This window comes from Halichoeres trimaculatus, unplaced genomic scaffold, assembly GCF_033239565.1.
Source record: "Halichoeres trimaculatus isolate MK-OKI-2021-1 unplaced genomic scaffold, fHalTri1.1 fHalTri1_scaffold_10, whole genome shotgun sequence".
Lineage (NCBI taxonomy): Eukaryota > Metazoa > Chordata > Actinopteri > Labriformes > Labridae > Halichoeres > Halichoeres trimaculatus.
In genome coordinates, this window is record NW_027437187.1 from 29,196,632 (window position 1) to 29,215,960 (window position 19,329).

The following is a 19,329-nucleotide window of genomic DNA, read 5'->3' on the forward strand; positions in this document are numbered from 1 at the left end:
GGGTGTGAGTGTCTCTCTCCATATTTGTCCTGTGACAGACTGTTGACTGGTGATGGATGCATGCGGGCTCATGTCCTGTGACAGCTGGTTTGGTTTTAAGGCTGGATGGGCAATTCAGGAAAATACAAAAAATTGGATGTGACCAGAGAACATGAAATATAATATACAATAGTAAGACATGAGCAGCAGCAGCTTTATTTCAGACTTTCCGGCCTTATTAAAAACATTAAGAAAGACTTTTTATTTCAGTTGCTTGTCCACAACTTAATTCCCTCATCCCTCAGAGCACTTTGAAATAAGTGCAGCATGGCTGCCTTATCTTCTTTTCCTAACTCATCAGAAAACCCACTCTTCTGTCTCAAAATTCTCTTCAGGGTGATTTCGTCTAAACTATGCCTGAAAAAAGCCAAATTAGCAACTCAAGCAGCAGAGCAGCAAACATTCAAACCCCATAAAGACCCTCACCCCCTTCTTCTTTCCTTCAGGCCAAATGTGTGACTGCTCTACGTAAGCTGCTTGTCTTTGCTTGTTCAACTATTCTGCTTGAGGCCGAGGTGTGGCAGCTGTGGAAAAGAAGATCTGGCACAATTGACACAAGATTAAATGCTATCTCTATGCCGATCTGTCGTCCACTACTGTGAACAGGGTGCGCTATTTTAAGGGGAACTTATTAAAAACTTTAACAATGAGATTTGAAAACATTTGGCTTGAAGTTTAGTGGCTGTGAAACAAATCAATCAACTAAAACCAGAAGAAGTAGTTTCTGGAGCCTTAGTAATCAATTGAATTGTTGGTTAAAAATTTTAACATCAAATTCTCCCTGATCCAGGAATATCTTTTCATCAATCACTGAAGGTCTAACCTATTTATTTCATGTAAAACATGCACAAGATTTTCCAAAATTAGAATTACATCAAAGACAGTTTTTCAGTCCCAGTGTGGAGTTAAAAAAGCTTGTCTGAGCAAAAACAGCTTCTTGAGTATTTTGTTTCAGGAACAGAAAATTGTTGCTCGTCTTGTTTGACAGCTAAAGATTACAGAGAAAGCAGATTGCATCAGTCTTGTTGGAATCTTTATTACAACATTTTTTTCTTACAAAACGATACAATATAAACAAAATTATATAAAATTATACATGAAACATCTACAGAAATATTTCTTTACATTAAAAGATCTTACAAAACACCTCCACCTAACACCACAGTTTGGCCCAGAATATTAAAAGCTGACAGTGTTTGACTTAAAACCAGATATTTTGCATCAGCATGACTCAACAAAAACTTCAAATGAGAAAAGAAAACAGTTTAAATGTGAAGTTTACTCATAAGCACATATCTTTGAATTGCTTTTCTCAAGTCTGTATCCATAAGGAAAAATGTAAACATTAGGGATGTCCTGAAGTAAACAGTTTCCAGGTCATTTGAGAGAAAATCTTAACTCAGAAAACAGTCAAATTCAAGCATTATTAATGAAACATGACTAAACGTGAGATAAGGTACTCTGCAGGAAAACAGTGTCATATAGTTTTGCAGAGCTAGCACTGCTGGCCTTGAGAAGTATTAGCACACTAACATCCACATGCTAATGCTAGAGAAGTGGTTATATGACATTTTAAGCAGGCACAGCTGACGAACAACTTTATCAGTTTTCTAAATAAAACCACGCCACACTACAAGGTGCTTCTGTACTTTGTGTTTGTTGACATCCAGGTAATAGAGAATTTGAGCATATGGCCGGGGTCATTAATTTGAGCTCTTTCCAAGTCTCTCCAAGCACCTGTTCCTTTATTTAAAAACTTTTTTTTCAAACTTAAGGGACAGTAAAATGAATAAAAGACATTTAGTATAAAAAAAATGTGCTACATATTCCCCCATCCTCAAGTATACAAAATCAGCCACAGACGCTGAATGGAAATAAAGATTGTTTGAGCTTGAATGAGGTTAGACGTTGCTACAGAAGTATGAGAACTACAAATCCCACTGGGAGAGACTGCTGGTTTTGGACAAAAGCTTCCTCAAAGTGACCTGGTTTGGGTTGTTTTTCTTCTGTAGCTTGTAACTCTATCCGCATCTTTTCGAATGCCTGTTTCTGTCTGTTCTGTCTTTGGAAAGCACTCTGTGTCTACATAAATAAAGTTTACTTTCTCTAAAGTTTACTTATGCTGATGTTTTTTCTTTCATCATTTTTGACCTCCTTACTCCTTTAAAACTTTGACTCAAACCATGATATCAAGCTTCTCCTAAAGGACGAGAGGAGTCGGGCTCAGTGATGGTGGGGGCAGTGAAGGTGACCCGGATGTCTCGTGGGTAAAAACCCTGAAGGACCCCATCCACAACTACATCTGGAAGATCTGGAAGACAGAGATCAGGCTTGTTAATGCTTTTCTTACTCTGTAAATTTAAATTACAGAGCCAAACACTCAAAAATGTTTTGTGGTGAAGTTGACCAAAGTAGAAACTCGTTCTCTCTCACACCTGATGTGCAGTCAGAAATATAGGGATCCTGGAAAAATCCAAACACTCTCTGATGTGGTAACTGATAACTGGGGAAACAAAAAAGAAAGGACACAAATACATCTATGAGAATAAAACATTTGTTCAGAGTTTTCTATTATTAAGTTTTGAAAAAGTGTCAAGAGAAAAGAAGAAAGTGGAAACTAATGTCCTGTACAGCTAAAAATTGGTAATACCAGTGAAGCTCTTACCTGTCGTCCTGACTGTCCAGTTCATCCAGTGATCTGAAATGAAGGACAGCAAATCTATTTCAGCATTTCTTCAAAGTCCCTGCTAAAATGTAAGTAAACATGCAATAAAGAATAATTATGAGAGATTCTCTGTTCTGTATACTTTTACAAAAAGATGCAGATAATCCAAGTGACCTAGAAAAGTGTGCTGCTCTCACTCACAAGTTTTGTTTCTGTGTCGTTATACAACTCTTTCCACCCCGTCTAAAGATTTAAACTTCAGACAGCCACAAATGTACTTGCGTTTTTATAAACTCTCCTTTATCTATCATTGGTCATATTTTGGAGGTCAGACGCAGTGCTGCATCGCGATGAGAAATGCCCTCAAACTTTTATTATGCTGCTGCATTGCCCCCAATCCAAAAATAGCACCTCTAAGTATAGCAACATGCCCAACATCTCGGGGCCGAAGGACTCACTCCATGCTGCTGATCTTGTTCCCCGTGTGAAAGTGTTTAACGTGCAGGAAGTCCAGCAGCACCTGAGGCACATCTTCATTCTGGTAGATGACGTCCTGATCATGAAGAAAAAATTAAAACAACTTTTATAAATGTGTAGTAATTTTTAAGAATTTGATGTCAAAGCTTGTGTTTCTGTGTCCGTGACTCACGAGGGAGGAAAATAGAACAGAAGAAGCTTTTATCGTTATTTCTTAACTTGCAACAAAACTTTGCTTTTTAAAACAAAAGAAAACACATTTATGGTCATGATAGATATGATAAATTAGCAGTTCATGGTTGTCCAAAACCCTCCTCGTTAGCCATTTGACTCCTTTTCTTTATTGATGGGACACCTGAGTGTGTATGCCGCCTCTTACTGCACGTGCTAGTTCAACCAACTAGAAAACTTTAACCTTGACATTTCATCTTACAAGGATACTACTGCACACTAAATTACACTGCAACAATAGATATAATAATAATAATAATAATAGTAAATTTTATTTATAGAGCGCTTTTAAAAAAAAACTCAAAGTCGCTTTACATAAAAAGTTAAAAGTGCAGATAAACGATACGTGAACAACAGAAAACAGAAGGTAAAAGCAGAAGGTTACAGTGCAAAGGTAAAAACATTGAGCATTGAGAAGGGACTTTGGATTAATGGTTGAAAGCAGTGCGGAAGAGGTGTGTTTTTAAACTGGATTTGAAGGTGGTGAGGTCAGTGGAGTCGCGGATAATATTCAAGGTGACATAATACTTAACCATATGCCTTTTTGTTCTTCATTCTAGGAGTATATTAAGGCAGTACTATTTCCATTTTAGCTACTGTAGTTGTATAACAGAAGTTGAAAGTGGAGATATGTTTGCAAACAGCAAAGTGATTTTAAATTCATGGGGCACACGATCAAATACCAGTGGAGCCCTGGATGTAGACCATTCACACATATTTCGGACATGTCATAAGATCATGTTTTATTGGAAGGCTGTATATAGAATTCTACTCGTAATATTAGGTTTACAATGTATGAATTTTCTGTTATCATAATTGTGTTATTTTCGCTCCTCAAATGGTAACCTACTTTCCTCACCACATAGGACCAAGAACTGAACCTGGGGTGACAGAGCTTTCCCCATCTTTCCTTACCCAAACACATCTGCGACTGCTCTGACCTTACTACATTTGGATCTCAACTCAAAACTCATCTTTTTAGAATTGCTTTTAACTGTTGATTCACAAATCATTGTGTTATTATGTTTTGTTTTTAATGTGTTTTTTTTGTTTGTTTCGCATTCTATAAATTGTATTTGAGTACTTTGAAAAGTGCTGTACAAAATAATTGCATTATTATTATTATTATTATTATTATTACTATTATTATTATTTTGATTATTATAATTATTATTTTATTTATTATTATTATTATTATTATTATTATTATTATTATTATTATTATTATTATTATTAACAATTTAATTCACCTGAGGGGGCTGTACAAAAAGGAGGCAAATATTTGGTAAAAAATACTGTTGATAACTGCAAAAAAAGATCTATTACTAGAAAATTAACTAGCAAGTGGGGCAGAGTCGACACATTAACCTAAGAACAATGCCACGAGATTGTGGAAGGAATATTCATATTTGAGACTTCAGGAAACACTGATGGATGACAAGTGGGAGAAGTGGACATTATTCAAGACAAAATACAGCGACATTACACAACAAGGGATGAGGAGGCAAACTAAAATGAAGATAACTGATGGAACAGATTTACTGCAACTGAAAGTTCAACTCCCAACAGTGACTTTAAAGTTGTTCTGGATTTGTGATGTGTAAAAAAATTGAAACTGTTTCAGAACTTCTGTGTCTCTAATCATTTGCTCATGATATCCGATTGATACATCCCCAGACACTGAGCACTGAGCAGACACCTGGATAGGTTACCTGGATGTAGTCCTCCAGCTCCTGCCTCCTCTGCTCCGGGGGTTTGGTCCTCAGGTGAGGGTTCCTTTTGCTCGGGAAGTCAGGTGTCTGGATGATTTTCCTGAGCTGCAGATTCAACAAAGTAAAGACGAAATGAAGCTGTACACCATCTGAAGTCTACATAATGACATCTGACTCAAAAAGGGCTGATGTTAAAAGATTTGTAGTAAGGTTTTTGACCACATGTGGGTGCTCTTAATGTCAAATTTTTAAAATAATAATTGGAAAAATAAACACATCAAAAGAGCATACATGTAAAACAGATCCTTGTGTATCACTGCCTAATTTCTTGCAAACTTAAAGAGCAAATTCATAAGGAATCTCACCTACTTTTTTGCTGAACTGAGTTCTTACTTAAGATATTTCATTATCAACATGGAAAACTCTCCCTGTGAATAGAATGACGGTATTTCATCAGCACTCCCATATTTTGTGAAGGCAGAGATGCTGAACCTTAAATCAAATTTTGAAGGAGGAAATGCATTTGAGATTTGATTCAGGATGCATTATAAAGACAGATGTTATCAACTTAATCTGTATTCAAGTTAAATCACCACACTCTCCAAATCTTGTATAACTGTGTTTAGAATCCAAAGACTCTGAAAATGACTCATCCTGCATGTAATTAAGATGCAAACACTCAGAGACTGTCAAAATAAAGCTTCCTCTGGTTTTAAATCTGTGTACACAGCGACCAGCCAACAGTCACTCAGTGGCTCTTTCTGACGTCAGACGGCTCACTTACTTTTCTGTGCAGAGCCTGGAACTCGCTGCCTCTTCTGAGCACAAAATGTTTCCTCTCATTGAACAAGACTTCAACTCTGAAAAGCTGCAGACAAAACACAGAAAGAGACACATGTTTGTAGGGTTGGTTTTCAACGAGAAGGGTTAAACTTCTCTGAGTGACGGATGACATGTAACCAGTATATTTATAATTTAATTGTCTTCATCCTTCTTTAAACAGACCGTTGAATCTTACTTTAAATACAATGAGAAAAATGAAATAGAATTTATAGATGCTTTAACATTTCTCTTTAGAATGCCCAACAATAGTTCTGTTTGATTTCCTTCCCTTTTTATCACATAGTTGACAATAAAAACAGTTTTATAGGCACTGAACAGATTTAGATACTACAAAACTTTTGTTCTCCACCAGGTGGAGACACAGAGCTTCAGAATCTGACTTGCAAAGTGTGAAAATAAAAAAGCCTTGTTTTGTTTTTTAAGTCATTTCTGTGGTACTGTGATAAAGTGTGCCACCACTTTAACCTTGCCATCTTTCACAGACATTTAAAACAGCTTTAAAATCAGTATCCAGGCTAAGATCATATGAATGATTATCAGATATGTGGAGTCTGATTTCTCATCCTTTTATCTCAGGTACTCCGGTCATTTCTGTAAACACTGACCTACTACACTGCAGATTTATTTCAGGACTAGTAAAATCTGAAGTTTTCTTCACCAGCTGGAGTAAATTCCTCAAACAAGTGCCACTTTTTTTTCTTACAATTTTGAAGTGTAAGTGTGAAAACAATTTATTACAAATTCACAAGTGAGTGGCTGCTCTCTGGAATTCGTCATTTAGCTTACAGTCTCTTGACTTGAACCACTGTGACAGAGCAGATTTAGAAATGTGTTTGTTTATTTTACACTTTCTTAACTTCAGAAGCTATAATTCTATGTGAGGGAACAAACTAAGTTCTGGTGTCCGTAAAAGCCTTGAAGACAGAAGGAAAAGAATAAACTTCAAGGGAATCATTTATATTATTTAGAATAACTTCTATTGCTTCAGTTTTTATGAGCTTTAATTCAAGTTTTCAATCTGGCAAGTCTTAAACTGGGGTACCTCAAAAGATAAACCCATTCATATTTTACACTTGTCAACACTATGGATTTGTCTAACTGTAATCAACAGGAAAATCTTTTCTTCATATTGAGAATATACAACTATTACAATACATTTTTTTATTTCTACTATTAGACCTGCTAGAGAGGGTTTACTTCTTATTCAATCACATTCATTTCAGACATTCTTGACATTTTAGTCAAATATTTTCAGACACTGAAGGTAGGGCTGGGCGATTATGGTAAAAATAAGAATCCTGATTATTTCAAGTGATATTGAAATCACAATTAATATACACAACTATTCATTTATTCAAAAACTTCAGTACTGATTTAAACACAACTTGAAAGAACCAGCAAGTGGCACATACAGTATTATTGATACACATAGGTCACACACACTTGCTGTGGCTGCACATGGAACACAGAAGAGCACAGGAACTTGCATACATCTACACTGTGTGGCATATTAATTGTTTTTCTTCGATTATATTGTTTTTATGATTGTCAGATGGCAAAATCGAAATCACGATTAAAATCCAATTAATTGTCCAGCCCTAACTGAAGGTTAGTTGAACAGATTGTATGCGTGTATTCTTTAATTCAACCTCCAGCTTGAGTCAAACTCTGCCCCTACACACATTAACCAGAAATACCCATCCAACAAACTACATTTAACAGTAAAAGATCATAGGGTGGATAGTTTTCATAGCATACACTTTTCCTTCTGATCCTTTAAAGAGTTTTTATGCTGATTATCATCACACTCTATGTTTAAAAACAGCAGACTTTAAATTCAGGACCTTAACTTAAAATTGTGTGGTTGTTGGGCTTAAGTAAAATGTTCTTTTTTTTACTAAACAAAAGTTTAATACTCTGAGCCCAAGATGTGTGAGTGTACCTGAGAGCAAACAACAACAACAACACCACAGCAACAGAGCACTCTCCAATTATAGTTCATTCTGCATTGGGGTATTGTAATAAAAAGGTTATTCTCCACTAATAAAGAAAATTCTTTTAAATTATGGATTTTATATTCAAACCATACTGTGCCAGTTAAAAGAATAGGTCTGCTGATTTTATGGAGATTTGACGAAAATAAAAAGGCACGTTAAACAGATGGCACAGACAAAAATACACATTTTTTTAACCTGCTTACTCTTTATTTACGGCACCTAATATTATCACAACGACACGATAATTTAGCGTATAGGATCATATACCACTGACATCTGAAGTGCATTTTATAGCAGATGCATCTGGACTGGTGTGTCACCAAGTCGTTTACGTGCACTCTTGCTGTGTGACCCGAAACAGATATCCAGATCAATGTGGTGCTATTGCTCATTTGTATAAGATAATCTGAACACTTGTTACACTGGTTTTATTTTCGCTTTCAGAAATGGGTGAATTCGTGTTTGTTTAAATATTTTACAGTTAAAGTAAGTGAGTATTTCCTGCTCCTCCGGATATAAACCTGAGCTGAATCACTTTCACTCTTCCTGCAGGTTACCTGGCTCACCTGGCGTCGCGGTTCACTTTTTAAACCAAGCAAAAGAAAAAGCGTCGTTTGAACAACACGAATAAAACGAAAAGTTATTGTTTAGTAGTGATATTTCAGTGTTCACTTTTAACGAACTAAGGCAACAGGTGGTAAAAAATCGAACAGCGTCCTCACCTTTTTGGACTTCCCTGACTCATCCACTTCCCTCTCCATGGAGGGTATCGTCACTTCAATCATCTGGAAATCTTCACCCGGACTCCGAGGACTGTCTGGGACCAACTTTCTGCAGCTGACTCCAAACCGTGAGGTAACTCCACAGGGCTTTCTTCCCCTCGTCCGGGAACTGGACAAAAGTAAACGTGTCTGTTGTCGCTCTGTCTGTGCTCGGTCTCCTCCTGGGCTCCACCTACACACTAATTGGACAAACCCGAGCGCGAGACTGGCTCATCCAGAGGTGTTAAAGGTGCAGTCCAACATTTAGTGAAGAATAACACCAGTTTAGTTCACTGGAACAACACAAGAACATTAAAAATTACAACAGAGCACGAGTAAGGAATTATGTCAATGAGTGGCCAGATGACAGCATCCAAAAGTTGGTTTGCATTCATTTACTCTGGGATTCAGACAACAGTTGTTCTGCTTTGACAACTCTATGCCTACTTTTTCTGTAGGGAAAAAAAACTCGTAAAAACATGCTTTGAAAATGCTGAAAAAAAATAAAAAATGTACCAGGATTCTTCCAAAAGCTTTTCCACTGCAAGAACTTACCTTGAAATACCAGGAACTTTCATAGATACTGATTAAGTTCAAAATTTTCCACTTCAAATTACATTAAAAGTGATTAGAATCACAAAAACAATCTTCATTAAAAAAAAAAAAAAAAAACTCTTGATGAGATGGACTTTGTGACCTTTATGTGTGAAAGGAAACAGACACATTTCAGCCTACTTATTTGGACTTTTTCCTTCCAGTCTTAAGTTAAAATAAGCAATAAGTATGGGTGAAGAGAAACCTGAGCACAGTAGGCAAAGAGCAGGAAAACAAACCATGAGAGTGAGGGTTTTTTTTGACAATACACATGTTGAGCAAAGTTTCGATGGAATACACCTTTACTTTACTGCTAGCTTGAGTTGTGTTGTTTTCTTCTGTTGGGTTTTTAATTGGCAAATATCCTTTAAGATGATTCTACAATATCACAAAACACCACTCTATCTCTATCTATCCTAGCAGGAAACAAAATAATTCTCCTTTTTAACAGCTCCTGCAAGAATTCACAGCCTCATTCAAAAATACAGAAGACATCTGAGAGTGCTTAATGTTTCTCTTTAAATCCAAGGACAAGTTTATAAATCTAAACTGGACAAAAAATATAGCACAAAATGACCCAAGAGGTGACTTGTAAACACATTTTTTTAATTAAAAGACATTCAAAAATTACAAAAACAAATCTTGACCTAAGGTCCATTTTGTAGCTTTTGCAAACACACAGATCACAAATCATAAGCAAGTTCAATTTCCTCAGTAAAGTGTGCGTAAACCAAAACCAGGAGACTTCAGAAAGTCGTCACGTCTCTTTCAAATCCACCTTCACTTCCCATATGTGTAGAAAAAGTAAAAGAAAATCATTCATTGGACGTAAAAAGGGATCTAATCTCAGACCACTCCACACAGAACTGTACTCACATCCTCCATGAGCTAAGCTGGCTTTAAAATCAAACTAAACATTGTGTGATGAGGAAAAACAGCTTCACTGTATAGTGCGAGATTAAAAATTGGAAATATGTCACAGTTCTTATGCACACAATGGTTTTCAAAACAATAACTCTAAGTCAAATTTAATCTTTCTCTGTTTAAAACTGCATACAGACCATTTTCCATGTGCAGAATCACATGCTGTGGCCTGTGACCTGCTGTCATGGGATTTATATCTTCCTATCCCTGTTGTTGCTCACTGAGTTTTAATTTAAGCAGACAGAAGCGCTTACTGAAGCAGCTCTGTGTGAGGAAATGTGACCTTTACGGCGTCATGGATCACAGAGGGGTAAAAATATAACTGCATTTACGTGTATGTATGACACGTCATCACTGTGTTTTACTACAAATCATGTGAATCATTGTACGGATGGTAAAAGCTCTTTGTGGCCAAAGTCAAACAGTCAGCAGAGATACACCATAACAAAAGGGAAGGAAGTCTGCTCTTGCTCTTTGTCTCAGAACTGAAGTCTCACAAGTTCATACTTTCTTAAAATAATTCACTACTTGATTCAACATTTTTTATTGGATGTGTTACGCAGATATATGCAAATTCCTTGTTTGTCCCAATCCTGTCTCCACATTGTGATTGTGTCTACATTATATCACATGAGATATCTCAGAGAAAGTGTTCTTTTTGGTGATTATTGAAAATGTGTTTTTCGCCATGCAAAATTCCAAAAGGTTCTCACTTTTGCATCAGTGAATCTGAAATCCAAAACCAGAAAGCAGCAGCAGACAAGGAATATTGTTTTGCTGAACTAGCTCCCATTCATTCTGTCATCTGAATTCTGCCGTCAGGCGCTGTTTTTAGAGGAATGTGAGTTTGTCTCCTCGGCTTCACGCTCTGGAGTTTGTCACTTAAACATACCAGCCAGCTCAGAGAGCGTGATGCAATTTGTCGGAGCCAGAGCGAGAATGAAAGGAAGCACTGTCATCCAGAATAACTGAGTTAGCTGACGCATTCTTGGGTCCTGAACTGTGATTTTATTATAACAAACTGGCAGTCAGTAGTTCATTCACTTCACATTCTTAATTTGTTCCTAAGTTCTTGTTGTTTTGGATCAGTCCTGTTTGAGTAAAGTTTAAAAATATTTATAGAGAAATGGAAGTTTGATCCCTTAAAGTTTTTCTGCCTGTTTACACTCTTCCACTTTGCTATCTCTCAGCTGTATTTAAAGATGAGTATCTGAAGATAAGTAACATGTCAGTACCCGTCAACCTGTGTGAGCTTCCTTTCTGGCTTGTACAACACTATTGACATTTTAGCTTCCCATTTTAGGCAACATTTCTAAAAGGAAATGAAACCATCTCTGACTTCTAAGCGTCCTGCATCAATGCCACTCTGAATCACCCTTTGGACTTCAAACTTGGAGCTTTACTGTCCTTAAAGATTTAACTGCACCCATTTATTCATCTAATATTGAACTGAAATTACTGAAGCCAATATGCAACTTTTAAACCAAACTGTAAAATCCTTATAGTGGCTGTTTGTAACTTTTTTATTATCTGATTATCTCATTTATTGTCTTGTAAAACAGTTCAATGTAGATTCATTGTTTTGAGTGCACCTTAGCATTTGTTTGTTTTCAAAGTCCTTTTGTTTTTCCTAATAAAAATACATCTAGATTATTCTCAAGACTTTTCTTTTTCAATCTTAAAACTGGACCTGACTGGAACAAGTTATATCCTCTTAAGGGAATAATCTTTCTCCAGACAGTCAGATTGCAGATTTTTAAGAAATGAGCAGCCTGGAAACTAAAGAGCGAACAATGTCTTCCAAAGAGTTCACCTGAAAGAAAGCAGAAAAGAACATTTGAATCTGTACTCATACAATTTAACATCAAACGATATTTGCCTCTCAATATGTGAATAACAAAATTAAGTATAAATATCTGAATGTATTTTATTGTTTCTGAAGCTGGCTATATGTAAAATCTCACACAAGCCTTCTCAGTTTTACCTGTTTGCCTTCTACACTGAGGTTCTTGATCTGGTAGACAGTCACTCCTCCATCGCTGTCTCCCACAAAGAGACAGTCTGCCCCTCTGGTGAACTGTAGTGATGTGAACTTTACACCAGGTGGAGCTTGATGCACGATGGTTGGGTTCAGGCTGAAAGAATTATAAATAAATAGTGAGGAAAGGGTCAATTCTGTCTTTTGTGTCACAGCAGAAAAAACAGGAGCTACAGTCGCGCAGGCTCCCTGACGACTCACATGTTTGAATTCAGGTCCCAGATCTCCAGCTGGCTCTCTTTAACGGCTCCAAACACACTGGACCAATGTGGGGACCATCTGATAGTTTGCACGGCTATCTCGTTGGATGTGAAGCTCAGCACAGGCACAGGGAGGTCTTGCCTCCACAGCTGGATGCTCCAGTCAGAGGAGCAGCTCAGAAAAACATCTGGGCTGAATGGAGACCATTCGATGTGGTTTACAGGACACTAACAGAGAGACATGTGAGATTATACACAATGTGATGCCCCTTTATTGTAAGTAGTGAAGAGTGAGAAGTAGTGGGGTGCACCATCATTGAGTCAAGATTTGATACTAAAGACTTACAACGTGTTTTTCATAAGTGCTCTGAATATGCTGATTGTCAGTGGTGGAGCACTTGTGGATTTGTCCCTCGTACGTGCCAACCAAATACATACTGGAATCCTGCAGGATGAGAACAAACCCAGATTCATTTCTTCAAAGTCAGAGAAACACCCAAACTACAAACATCAGGCCAGGTGAAAAATGATTTGCCCAATTTCTGAGGCTGACTTACTGTTGGATGGAAGTCGATACATAGACCAGGAGTAATTTCAGGCAAAAGACATTTGTCCTTCTCCTTCTCCTTCTCCTTCTCCTTCTCCTTCTCCTTCTCCTTCTCCTTCTCTTTCTCCTTCTCCTTCCTCTCCAGTTTTGGAGCCCCACCCAGCTTCATAAGGTCTATGAGCAGGTTTATAGAAAAGATGCAGGTTTGATAATAATTACTGTCAATTAAATAACTACTTCATGAAGACAACATGTTGAACCAAGTCCATACGTTAACTGTTCTTTTGTATTGCTTATTGCTTTTTAACACAGACTGTTTAACATATACACATTATGTCAATGATGTCATCCTTTTTTTTTCTAATATGTAGATCTGGAGCCTGTAGCCAACTGGGGACAAATTGGTAATGTCGTAGCTTTGTTCTAGTTAAGACGAGGTAAAGAGGCGGGACTTTGGCATCTTCGCAGACAGCTACAGAGTGCCCACCTGTCATTCAGGTCGGCCATGACTTAACATGGGTAAAACCTGAAAACTCGACGTATAACAAAAATCACCCACAGAGTGTGCGCCACTGTTTTGGTAGTTTTTGGTAGTTATAAATAAGTTAAAAATTAATCAACTTATTGATTAAAATCTTTTTGCAGTTTACAATAAAGTCTTGTGTTAGTGCTTACTCTTACTTACTCTTACCTCACTCAGGCTAAAATATAAAAATATGAAATGTATTGTGAGGAAAACATTTAATGCTGCGTCAGTAGCTTTCTTTCTTTTGAGCATTAAATATCAAATACAAAACAAGAAAAGTAACATAAATGTGAGACATAAACCTAAACAATGATGTCAACGGCTGTATTCAACCCAAAGTAAATAATGTGTGCACCTGTTTTCATCTTTCTCTACTTTTTAACAACTTTAACCCATTATATTCCCGCACTGCCACTGATTGTCTATCTTTTCAGTTCTTCTACTATCTTGTATCATACCTATGCCGTTAAGACCACTGTTGCCATGAAGCCACTTGACGACTCTGCCATCAGCCGACACAGAGACGACATTTTCCATACTGTCCTCCTCCGACAGAGTCATCTGCTGTTTGGTGTACCTGACGTGCCACACTGGATGCCGGTGCCTCCTGGAACACTCACTGAAACACAATAAAAGAAATGCACCTTAAGTTCTAGAAGGGCAAATTTCAACGCATTGTTGAAACAGACAAGTATTCTTCACCTGTTGCTGGTGATACACGCTTTGTTGTGTTGTTGACTTGTGACGTTGTAGATGCTCACAGTGCCGTCGTACATCCCCACAGCTAGCTGGCCGGAGTTTTTGGAGGAGAAATCCAGTGATGTGACACTGCTATGACAGGAGAAGATGCGCTCCGGCCACTACACAAGTACACACATTTTATTGTCACTTTAAGCTCCGAAAGAACAGGGAACATTCACTTATCAAAGTTTTTAAAAAATTTAGTAATTACTAAAAACAAATGATAGGAACAACTGACATTTGGTGTGATTATTAAGGTGACGTAAGGCTCTGAAAGATGTTGGATGGAAGGAGAATTCTGCAAAAGAGAAAAAAACTTACTGAAGGGTTTTTTAGGGACCAGCAGCAGATAAAACCTGGTTTCGGGCTAAAGGAGTCAAGGTCACCATAGCCTACAGCCAGGAGATCCTTTATGAGAGCAAAGAGCACAAACAGAGAGTCTAGTGTTAGACGTGTTTCTATTTACAGCTTAAAGTTTAGGAGAGTGTTGTAACATTTAGAATACATGTAAATAACAAAGAGGAACAACAGAGAATGGCCAATATGCAGGAGTTCAGCTGTATTTTTGTTGCTCCGGTGTATTTTCAGTGTAGTACCGGGTTCTCCTTGTTCAAAGCCATGCATGTGATGTTGCATCCTTTGGTCAGCTCACAACTGAAACACCAAAGAGGTTCCAGAGCCAGAGATGAAGAACTCTCCTCACACTTATCACTTGGCTCCTCCTCATCTTCAGGTGTCACTGCGCTGTCAGGGTCTTAGAAAAACAAAATCACTGCATTATATCTATTATTAATTCATATACACTCACTTATGGTGACAGCGTGAATGTTTTTTCATGTTGGGAAGAAGAAGTTGTGAGTGTACCTTCTAGTATGGGCAGCTTTCTATAAGCAGCAAGCTTTGGTTGGATGAGGTTTGCCACAACAGTCTTCTCCATTATTGACAAGCTGTGTTTGAATGACTCTGACATCATCAGCTGTGTTTTGGGTTCAGAGCTTGAACTGCTCCAGGATACTTCCTTCTCGAGCAGTGAGCTAACTGTACTGCCTGAAGAAAAAAAAAAACTTGCATTAATTCTCAAAACCTAAAAGAGTGAAATAATTCAGGTATGTCTGAAAGTTTCACAGTCAGCGTTCTCCTGCATGTTGTTACCTGTTGTGACTGTGCTGCAGCTGCTGCTTTTGTCATCTTTCCTCTCCAGGCTGTTGCTCATGTTCACAGAACTCTCTGAGAAGTCAGTCTCTTCATCCTCAGGTGAATCAACTTCAACATAGAACGAGTCATACATGTCCCAAACAGTAGCCATTGTGCCTGTGGATAGTACAGATATTCAACTCATTCTTTAAATCTAATCAAACTGCAAGAACGTATTGGACCAATCAAAATAATCTTTAAAAAAATCTAAATTTACAAAAAGCCTGAAGTTGGAAAAAAAAACATCATGAATTAATTGGAAATATAATTGACAACCACAGAGTAAAAAAAACTGGCCCACCAGTTTGATGGATTTTAGTCTACCTCTGAGGAGGAGCAAGAGTGACTATTCATTCCTTACCTTCATCGACTTTAACAATCTCATCACTCTGGATCTGCTTGTTTTTTGGCGCTCCGTTGAATGTCTGCGCTGATCGAGCCACATACTTATCGTTGCCCATTCTGTTCTTGCATAGCTCAGCGTACTGAGTGTTTGATTTTCTGAAAGAAAAACCACTTGTTAGATTTTCACCAAGCACCTCTTCATCCTTCAACACAATGTCCCAAATGTATGAAACATTTTTTTCCTTGCTGTTCTGAATTTGTCATCAAAATTGTAAAAATGTAGCAAAACAAACAAACACACACAAAACAAAAACAAATATGAGCAGAGAACCACTCACTCAATAGCTTCTGCATCCTCATCATCCTCTGACACAGAGGTGCTGGGAAGGTCCAGTAGGGTAATAGTATCAGTCTCATGGAGAAAAATATCCACGACCTCATCCAGCATCTCTTCTGTTACCTGTTGCTCCACATTGTATCTCTTTCTTGGCACCTCTAGAAGGAACAAAAAATGTATATTTATTTAGATACAACCCAATATTCACGTGTCAATCATGTATGTAGAAAAAGCATGGTCACCATATGGAGCTGGAGGTAGGGTTGGTGCGTCTAGAATGCTATCCTCGCTCCCCTTGGTCATTGATGCTCTCATGCTGGATGAAGGGCTGCTACACATTAAGGAGCTGGAAATAAACAGCCGTTGTGAATTGGACTAAATATTTTAAAACTACACTGTACTTGAAGTAGATTTCTTTATATTAAACAGCTCTCTGTAGGGTTAGATATTGCTCCGGTCATTTTTTCCTTACCCCATAGTGGGTAGATTGAAGGTTGAAGTGGACTTCAAGCGTTCAGATCTTAAGCTGGTGAAGATTTCTTCCAGGAAGAATTTCCCTTGTTTGAACTTGTCTCCTGGCTCTTCATGATTGAGGGGCTGGGGAGTGACATCATTGCCATCATCATCCAAGACCTGCAAAGACAAAAAGCACAGTCTGAATTCCACAGCCTTTGCTTTATGGCTTATGTCGTATTCAGCAAGTTGTTTAATGATGTACCCTGACAGAATTGCAGTTTGCACAGTGAACAACTGCTCCCACAAAAATGCATGAAAAAACTCAACTTACTGCTCTTTTCAGGAACTAAAAAAGGTCATTCATTCTGCAAAGTGACTGTTTGCTGTAAGTAATCTTCCTATGTTTTGGTCACCTGAACAGCTTTGGGGACTTCACTCCTGTCATCCAGGACGCTCAGTTTGCTGCCCCTGTGACCGGCCAGGATGGAACCTTTTCGGGTTAGTGAACCTGTGAAGCTCCATTTGTGTCTTGAACCTATACCGACCTTATGCAGTCCTGATACCGAGTTGGTTATTCCTGATGAAGACCTGTGAGAAACAGAAACACAACGTTACAACAGCTCTTGTTGCAAACACTTAGGCAGGCTAAGTAGCTGTTAGCTTGTTAGCCTAGAAAAACGAATACTTGCAAAAGTAGTGGGACTTACGAATTCAGTATTAGACTGGTTTTCTTCTTGTTTTCCACATGAGTGTACATTTTTTTTTCTGTGGAGAAAACGTTAATAACCAAGCAACAACCTGTAACCTTGTGCCAGCTTAACTACTAGGGACCTGCCAACGGTTAAAAACTACTTTTGTCTAAAGTCGTCATGGCAACGCAGCACTCCGGATAAAGCTAGTTTATAAACTGTCTGTATGAGCTAGGATTTCTTAAAAAGCTACTGCTATGCCCAGCCTAGGACGATTGAGATGCTATTGTAATGTCCAAATCTGTATAAAAACAAACAAACAAATAAATAAATAAATATAAACAACAGAAAAACAACCTAATTTATTTTTAATATTTTACGTGAAATTAGTGTCATTTGCTTTGACAAAAAACATCTTAGGGATATACAAGAGTAGTTTTGACAGACAGCAACATGTCTAAAGGATTGAGAATCTGCTGAGAACATGGATGAAATCTGCTGTGTGAGATTATTGCATTGAGTCCATGTCTCCATTAGGTGGCAGTAAGTGTGCAAGACGTCCAGACTACCTATATTCTGCTCCCACCACTATTGCTTCTAGATACTTCTGGATAGACTTTACTCACAGTGCAACGATAACTGCTTTTCCCTGTTGTCATACCTTACCCTTTTTTTGACAAATCGCAGACAAGCAAACAGATAAACATATTATAGTCAGTCTCATCATACCCTGGACAAGTTTGTGTCATTCATTAAACTTGTGTCATTAGTCAAAGAGCATAGGAAATGAACTGTTAAACACAAAAATCTTTTTTTGTTATTGAGAAAATTAGGTTGCCAGGGGTGGAATACGTTTTTCAGTCCCATATTGAGTAGATACAGGCTACTGGAAATTCAGCTTCAAAAGGAGTCTTGCACCTGAACTCTTACCTACTTAGGGTGACTATTACTCTGTTTAATTCATCAATACCCTCGACAAGACACAATTAAACTTTTTTTTAATTTTAATGTTAACTATATTGGTATAGGAATTTGCTAAAAAAAAAAAGGAACAAAGTGTTTCACAGGGCAATAAAAAAAGATTACAAAAGCAGAAGAGCAATAAAAGCAGTAAGATTAAAAATTGGAAAAAACTCATTTAAAAAAGTTTTAGTATAGAGGTGCTTCTTGGGTTGAGAAACAAAATAAAGGACTGACTGTGCAAGTATGATTTCCTCTGGCAGGCTGTTTTAGAGTCGAGGTACTTAATTTGCAGAAGCCCAGTCATCTTTAGTTTTGAATGTCAAAAAAGTTGTAAAACAGCAGAAATTCAATATAAGGATGCTAAAATAGGGAATGTGTTACTTTTTTTGGTTTGAGAAAAACTTTATTTTGGACCATCTGAAGGCGGTGGGTGGATTTCTGCCGAAGCAGGCAAGAAAATCATTCCACCAAGTTTAGGTTACACATACTTCCGGCTCTAGTGACTACAAAATGACGTGTCATCACGTCATTCCTCCGCCCCGCCCCCTTAACACTGAGCATCTCACAGATAACGGTCGTGTGCTCGTGTGCCTTTAAGAGCCGTATATCCTGCTGCCCTCTGCACTAAATCTCCATCTCTGCTCAGCGAGGGAGAGGGGCAAAAAACACAATAACAGAAAGAAAACCACCGCAATGTCCACCAGCTCTGCTTTCAGCGACGAGAAGGGGGGCTCGTCCAGCGTCGGTGAGCCTGAATATGGACACGACCCGGCGAGCGGAGGGATTTTCTCCTCCGACTACAAAAGGTATGGTGCTACCTGCCGCGAAGCCGTTTGACGCTGATTTTATTTGCCATATAGTGGAGGGATATAGCTAATGGCGGGGGAGGTGCTGCGGCTTATTTGCAATATCTCGTCTGTTAATGCTCAAATCAAACACAGAACCCCTATCGAACTCAACTTTTGTTTGCTAACGGGCCTGCAAATTCAAGCTGCTTCTCTGACTGTGGTCCTGAATCTCTCTCCGTGATTTGGTCGCAGTGTCAAATAG

The 19,329-nt window shown here is 38.0% G+C and overlaps 3 protein-coding genes across 5 annotated transcripts in view; 1 reads left to right on the forward strand and 2 right to left on the reverse strand.

Annotated features, from left to right (window-relative positions):
• Positions 1-1,072: 1,072 nt before the first annotated feature.
• snx22 (sorting nexin 22) lies at positions 1,073-8,922 on the reverse strand. Its single transcript, XM_074677962.1, has 7 exons — positions 8,687-8,922; positions 5,909-5,992; positions 5,125-5,229; positions 3,163-3,257; positions 2,705-2,737; positions 2,475-2,542; positions 1,073-2,350 (listed from the first exon to the last, which is right to left on the reverse strand). The coding sequence occupies exons 1-7, from the start codon at positions 8,747-8,749 to the stop codon at positions 2,229-2,231; spliced, it is 570 nt and encodes a 189-aa protein (XP_074534063.1). The 5' UTR covers positions 8,750-8,922; the 3' UTR covers positions 1,073-2,228.
• Positions 8,923-10,117: 1,195 nt separating this feature from the next.
• dnai4 (dynein axonemal intermediate chain 4) lies at positions 10,118-17,478 on the reverse strand. The gene is made up of 17 exons (XM_074677935.1): positions 17,335-17,478; positions 17,041-17,215; positions 16,644-16,804; positions 16,414-16,517; positions 16,173-16,329; positions 15,851-15,990; positions 15,448-15,606; positions 15,160-15,342; positions 14,892-15,049; positions 14,617-14,703; positions 14,257-14,414; positions 14,013-14,173; positions 13,039-13,202; positions 12,828-12,926; positions 12,483-12,709; positions 12,228-12,378; positions 10,118-12,056 (listed from the first exon to the last, which is right to left on the reverse strand). The coding sequence occupies exons 1-17, from the start codon at positions 17,382-17,384 to the stop codon at positions 12,000-12,002; spliced, it is 2,391 nt and encodes a 796-aa protein (XP_074534036.1). The 5' UTR covers positions 17,385-17,478; the 3' UTR covers positions 10,118-11,999.
• Positions 17,479-18,830: 1,352 nt separating this feature from the next.
• The window catches only part of ap3b2 (adaptor related protein complex 3 subunit beta 2), a 51,323-nt gene continuing 50,824 nt past the window's right edge, over positions 18,831-19,329 (forward strand). For all 3 annotated transcript variants that reach the window (XM_074677275.1, XM_074677276.1, XM_074677277.1), the window contains exon 1: positions 18,831-19,085. In XM_074677275.1, coding sequence (XP_074533376.1) covers positions 18,973-19,085 — 113 coding nt within the window. In that variant the 5' untranslated portion in view covers positions 18,831-18,972. The remainder of the gene's footprint in view (positions 19,086-19,329) is intronic.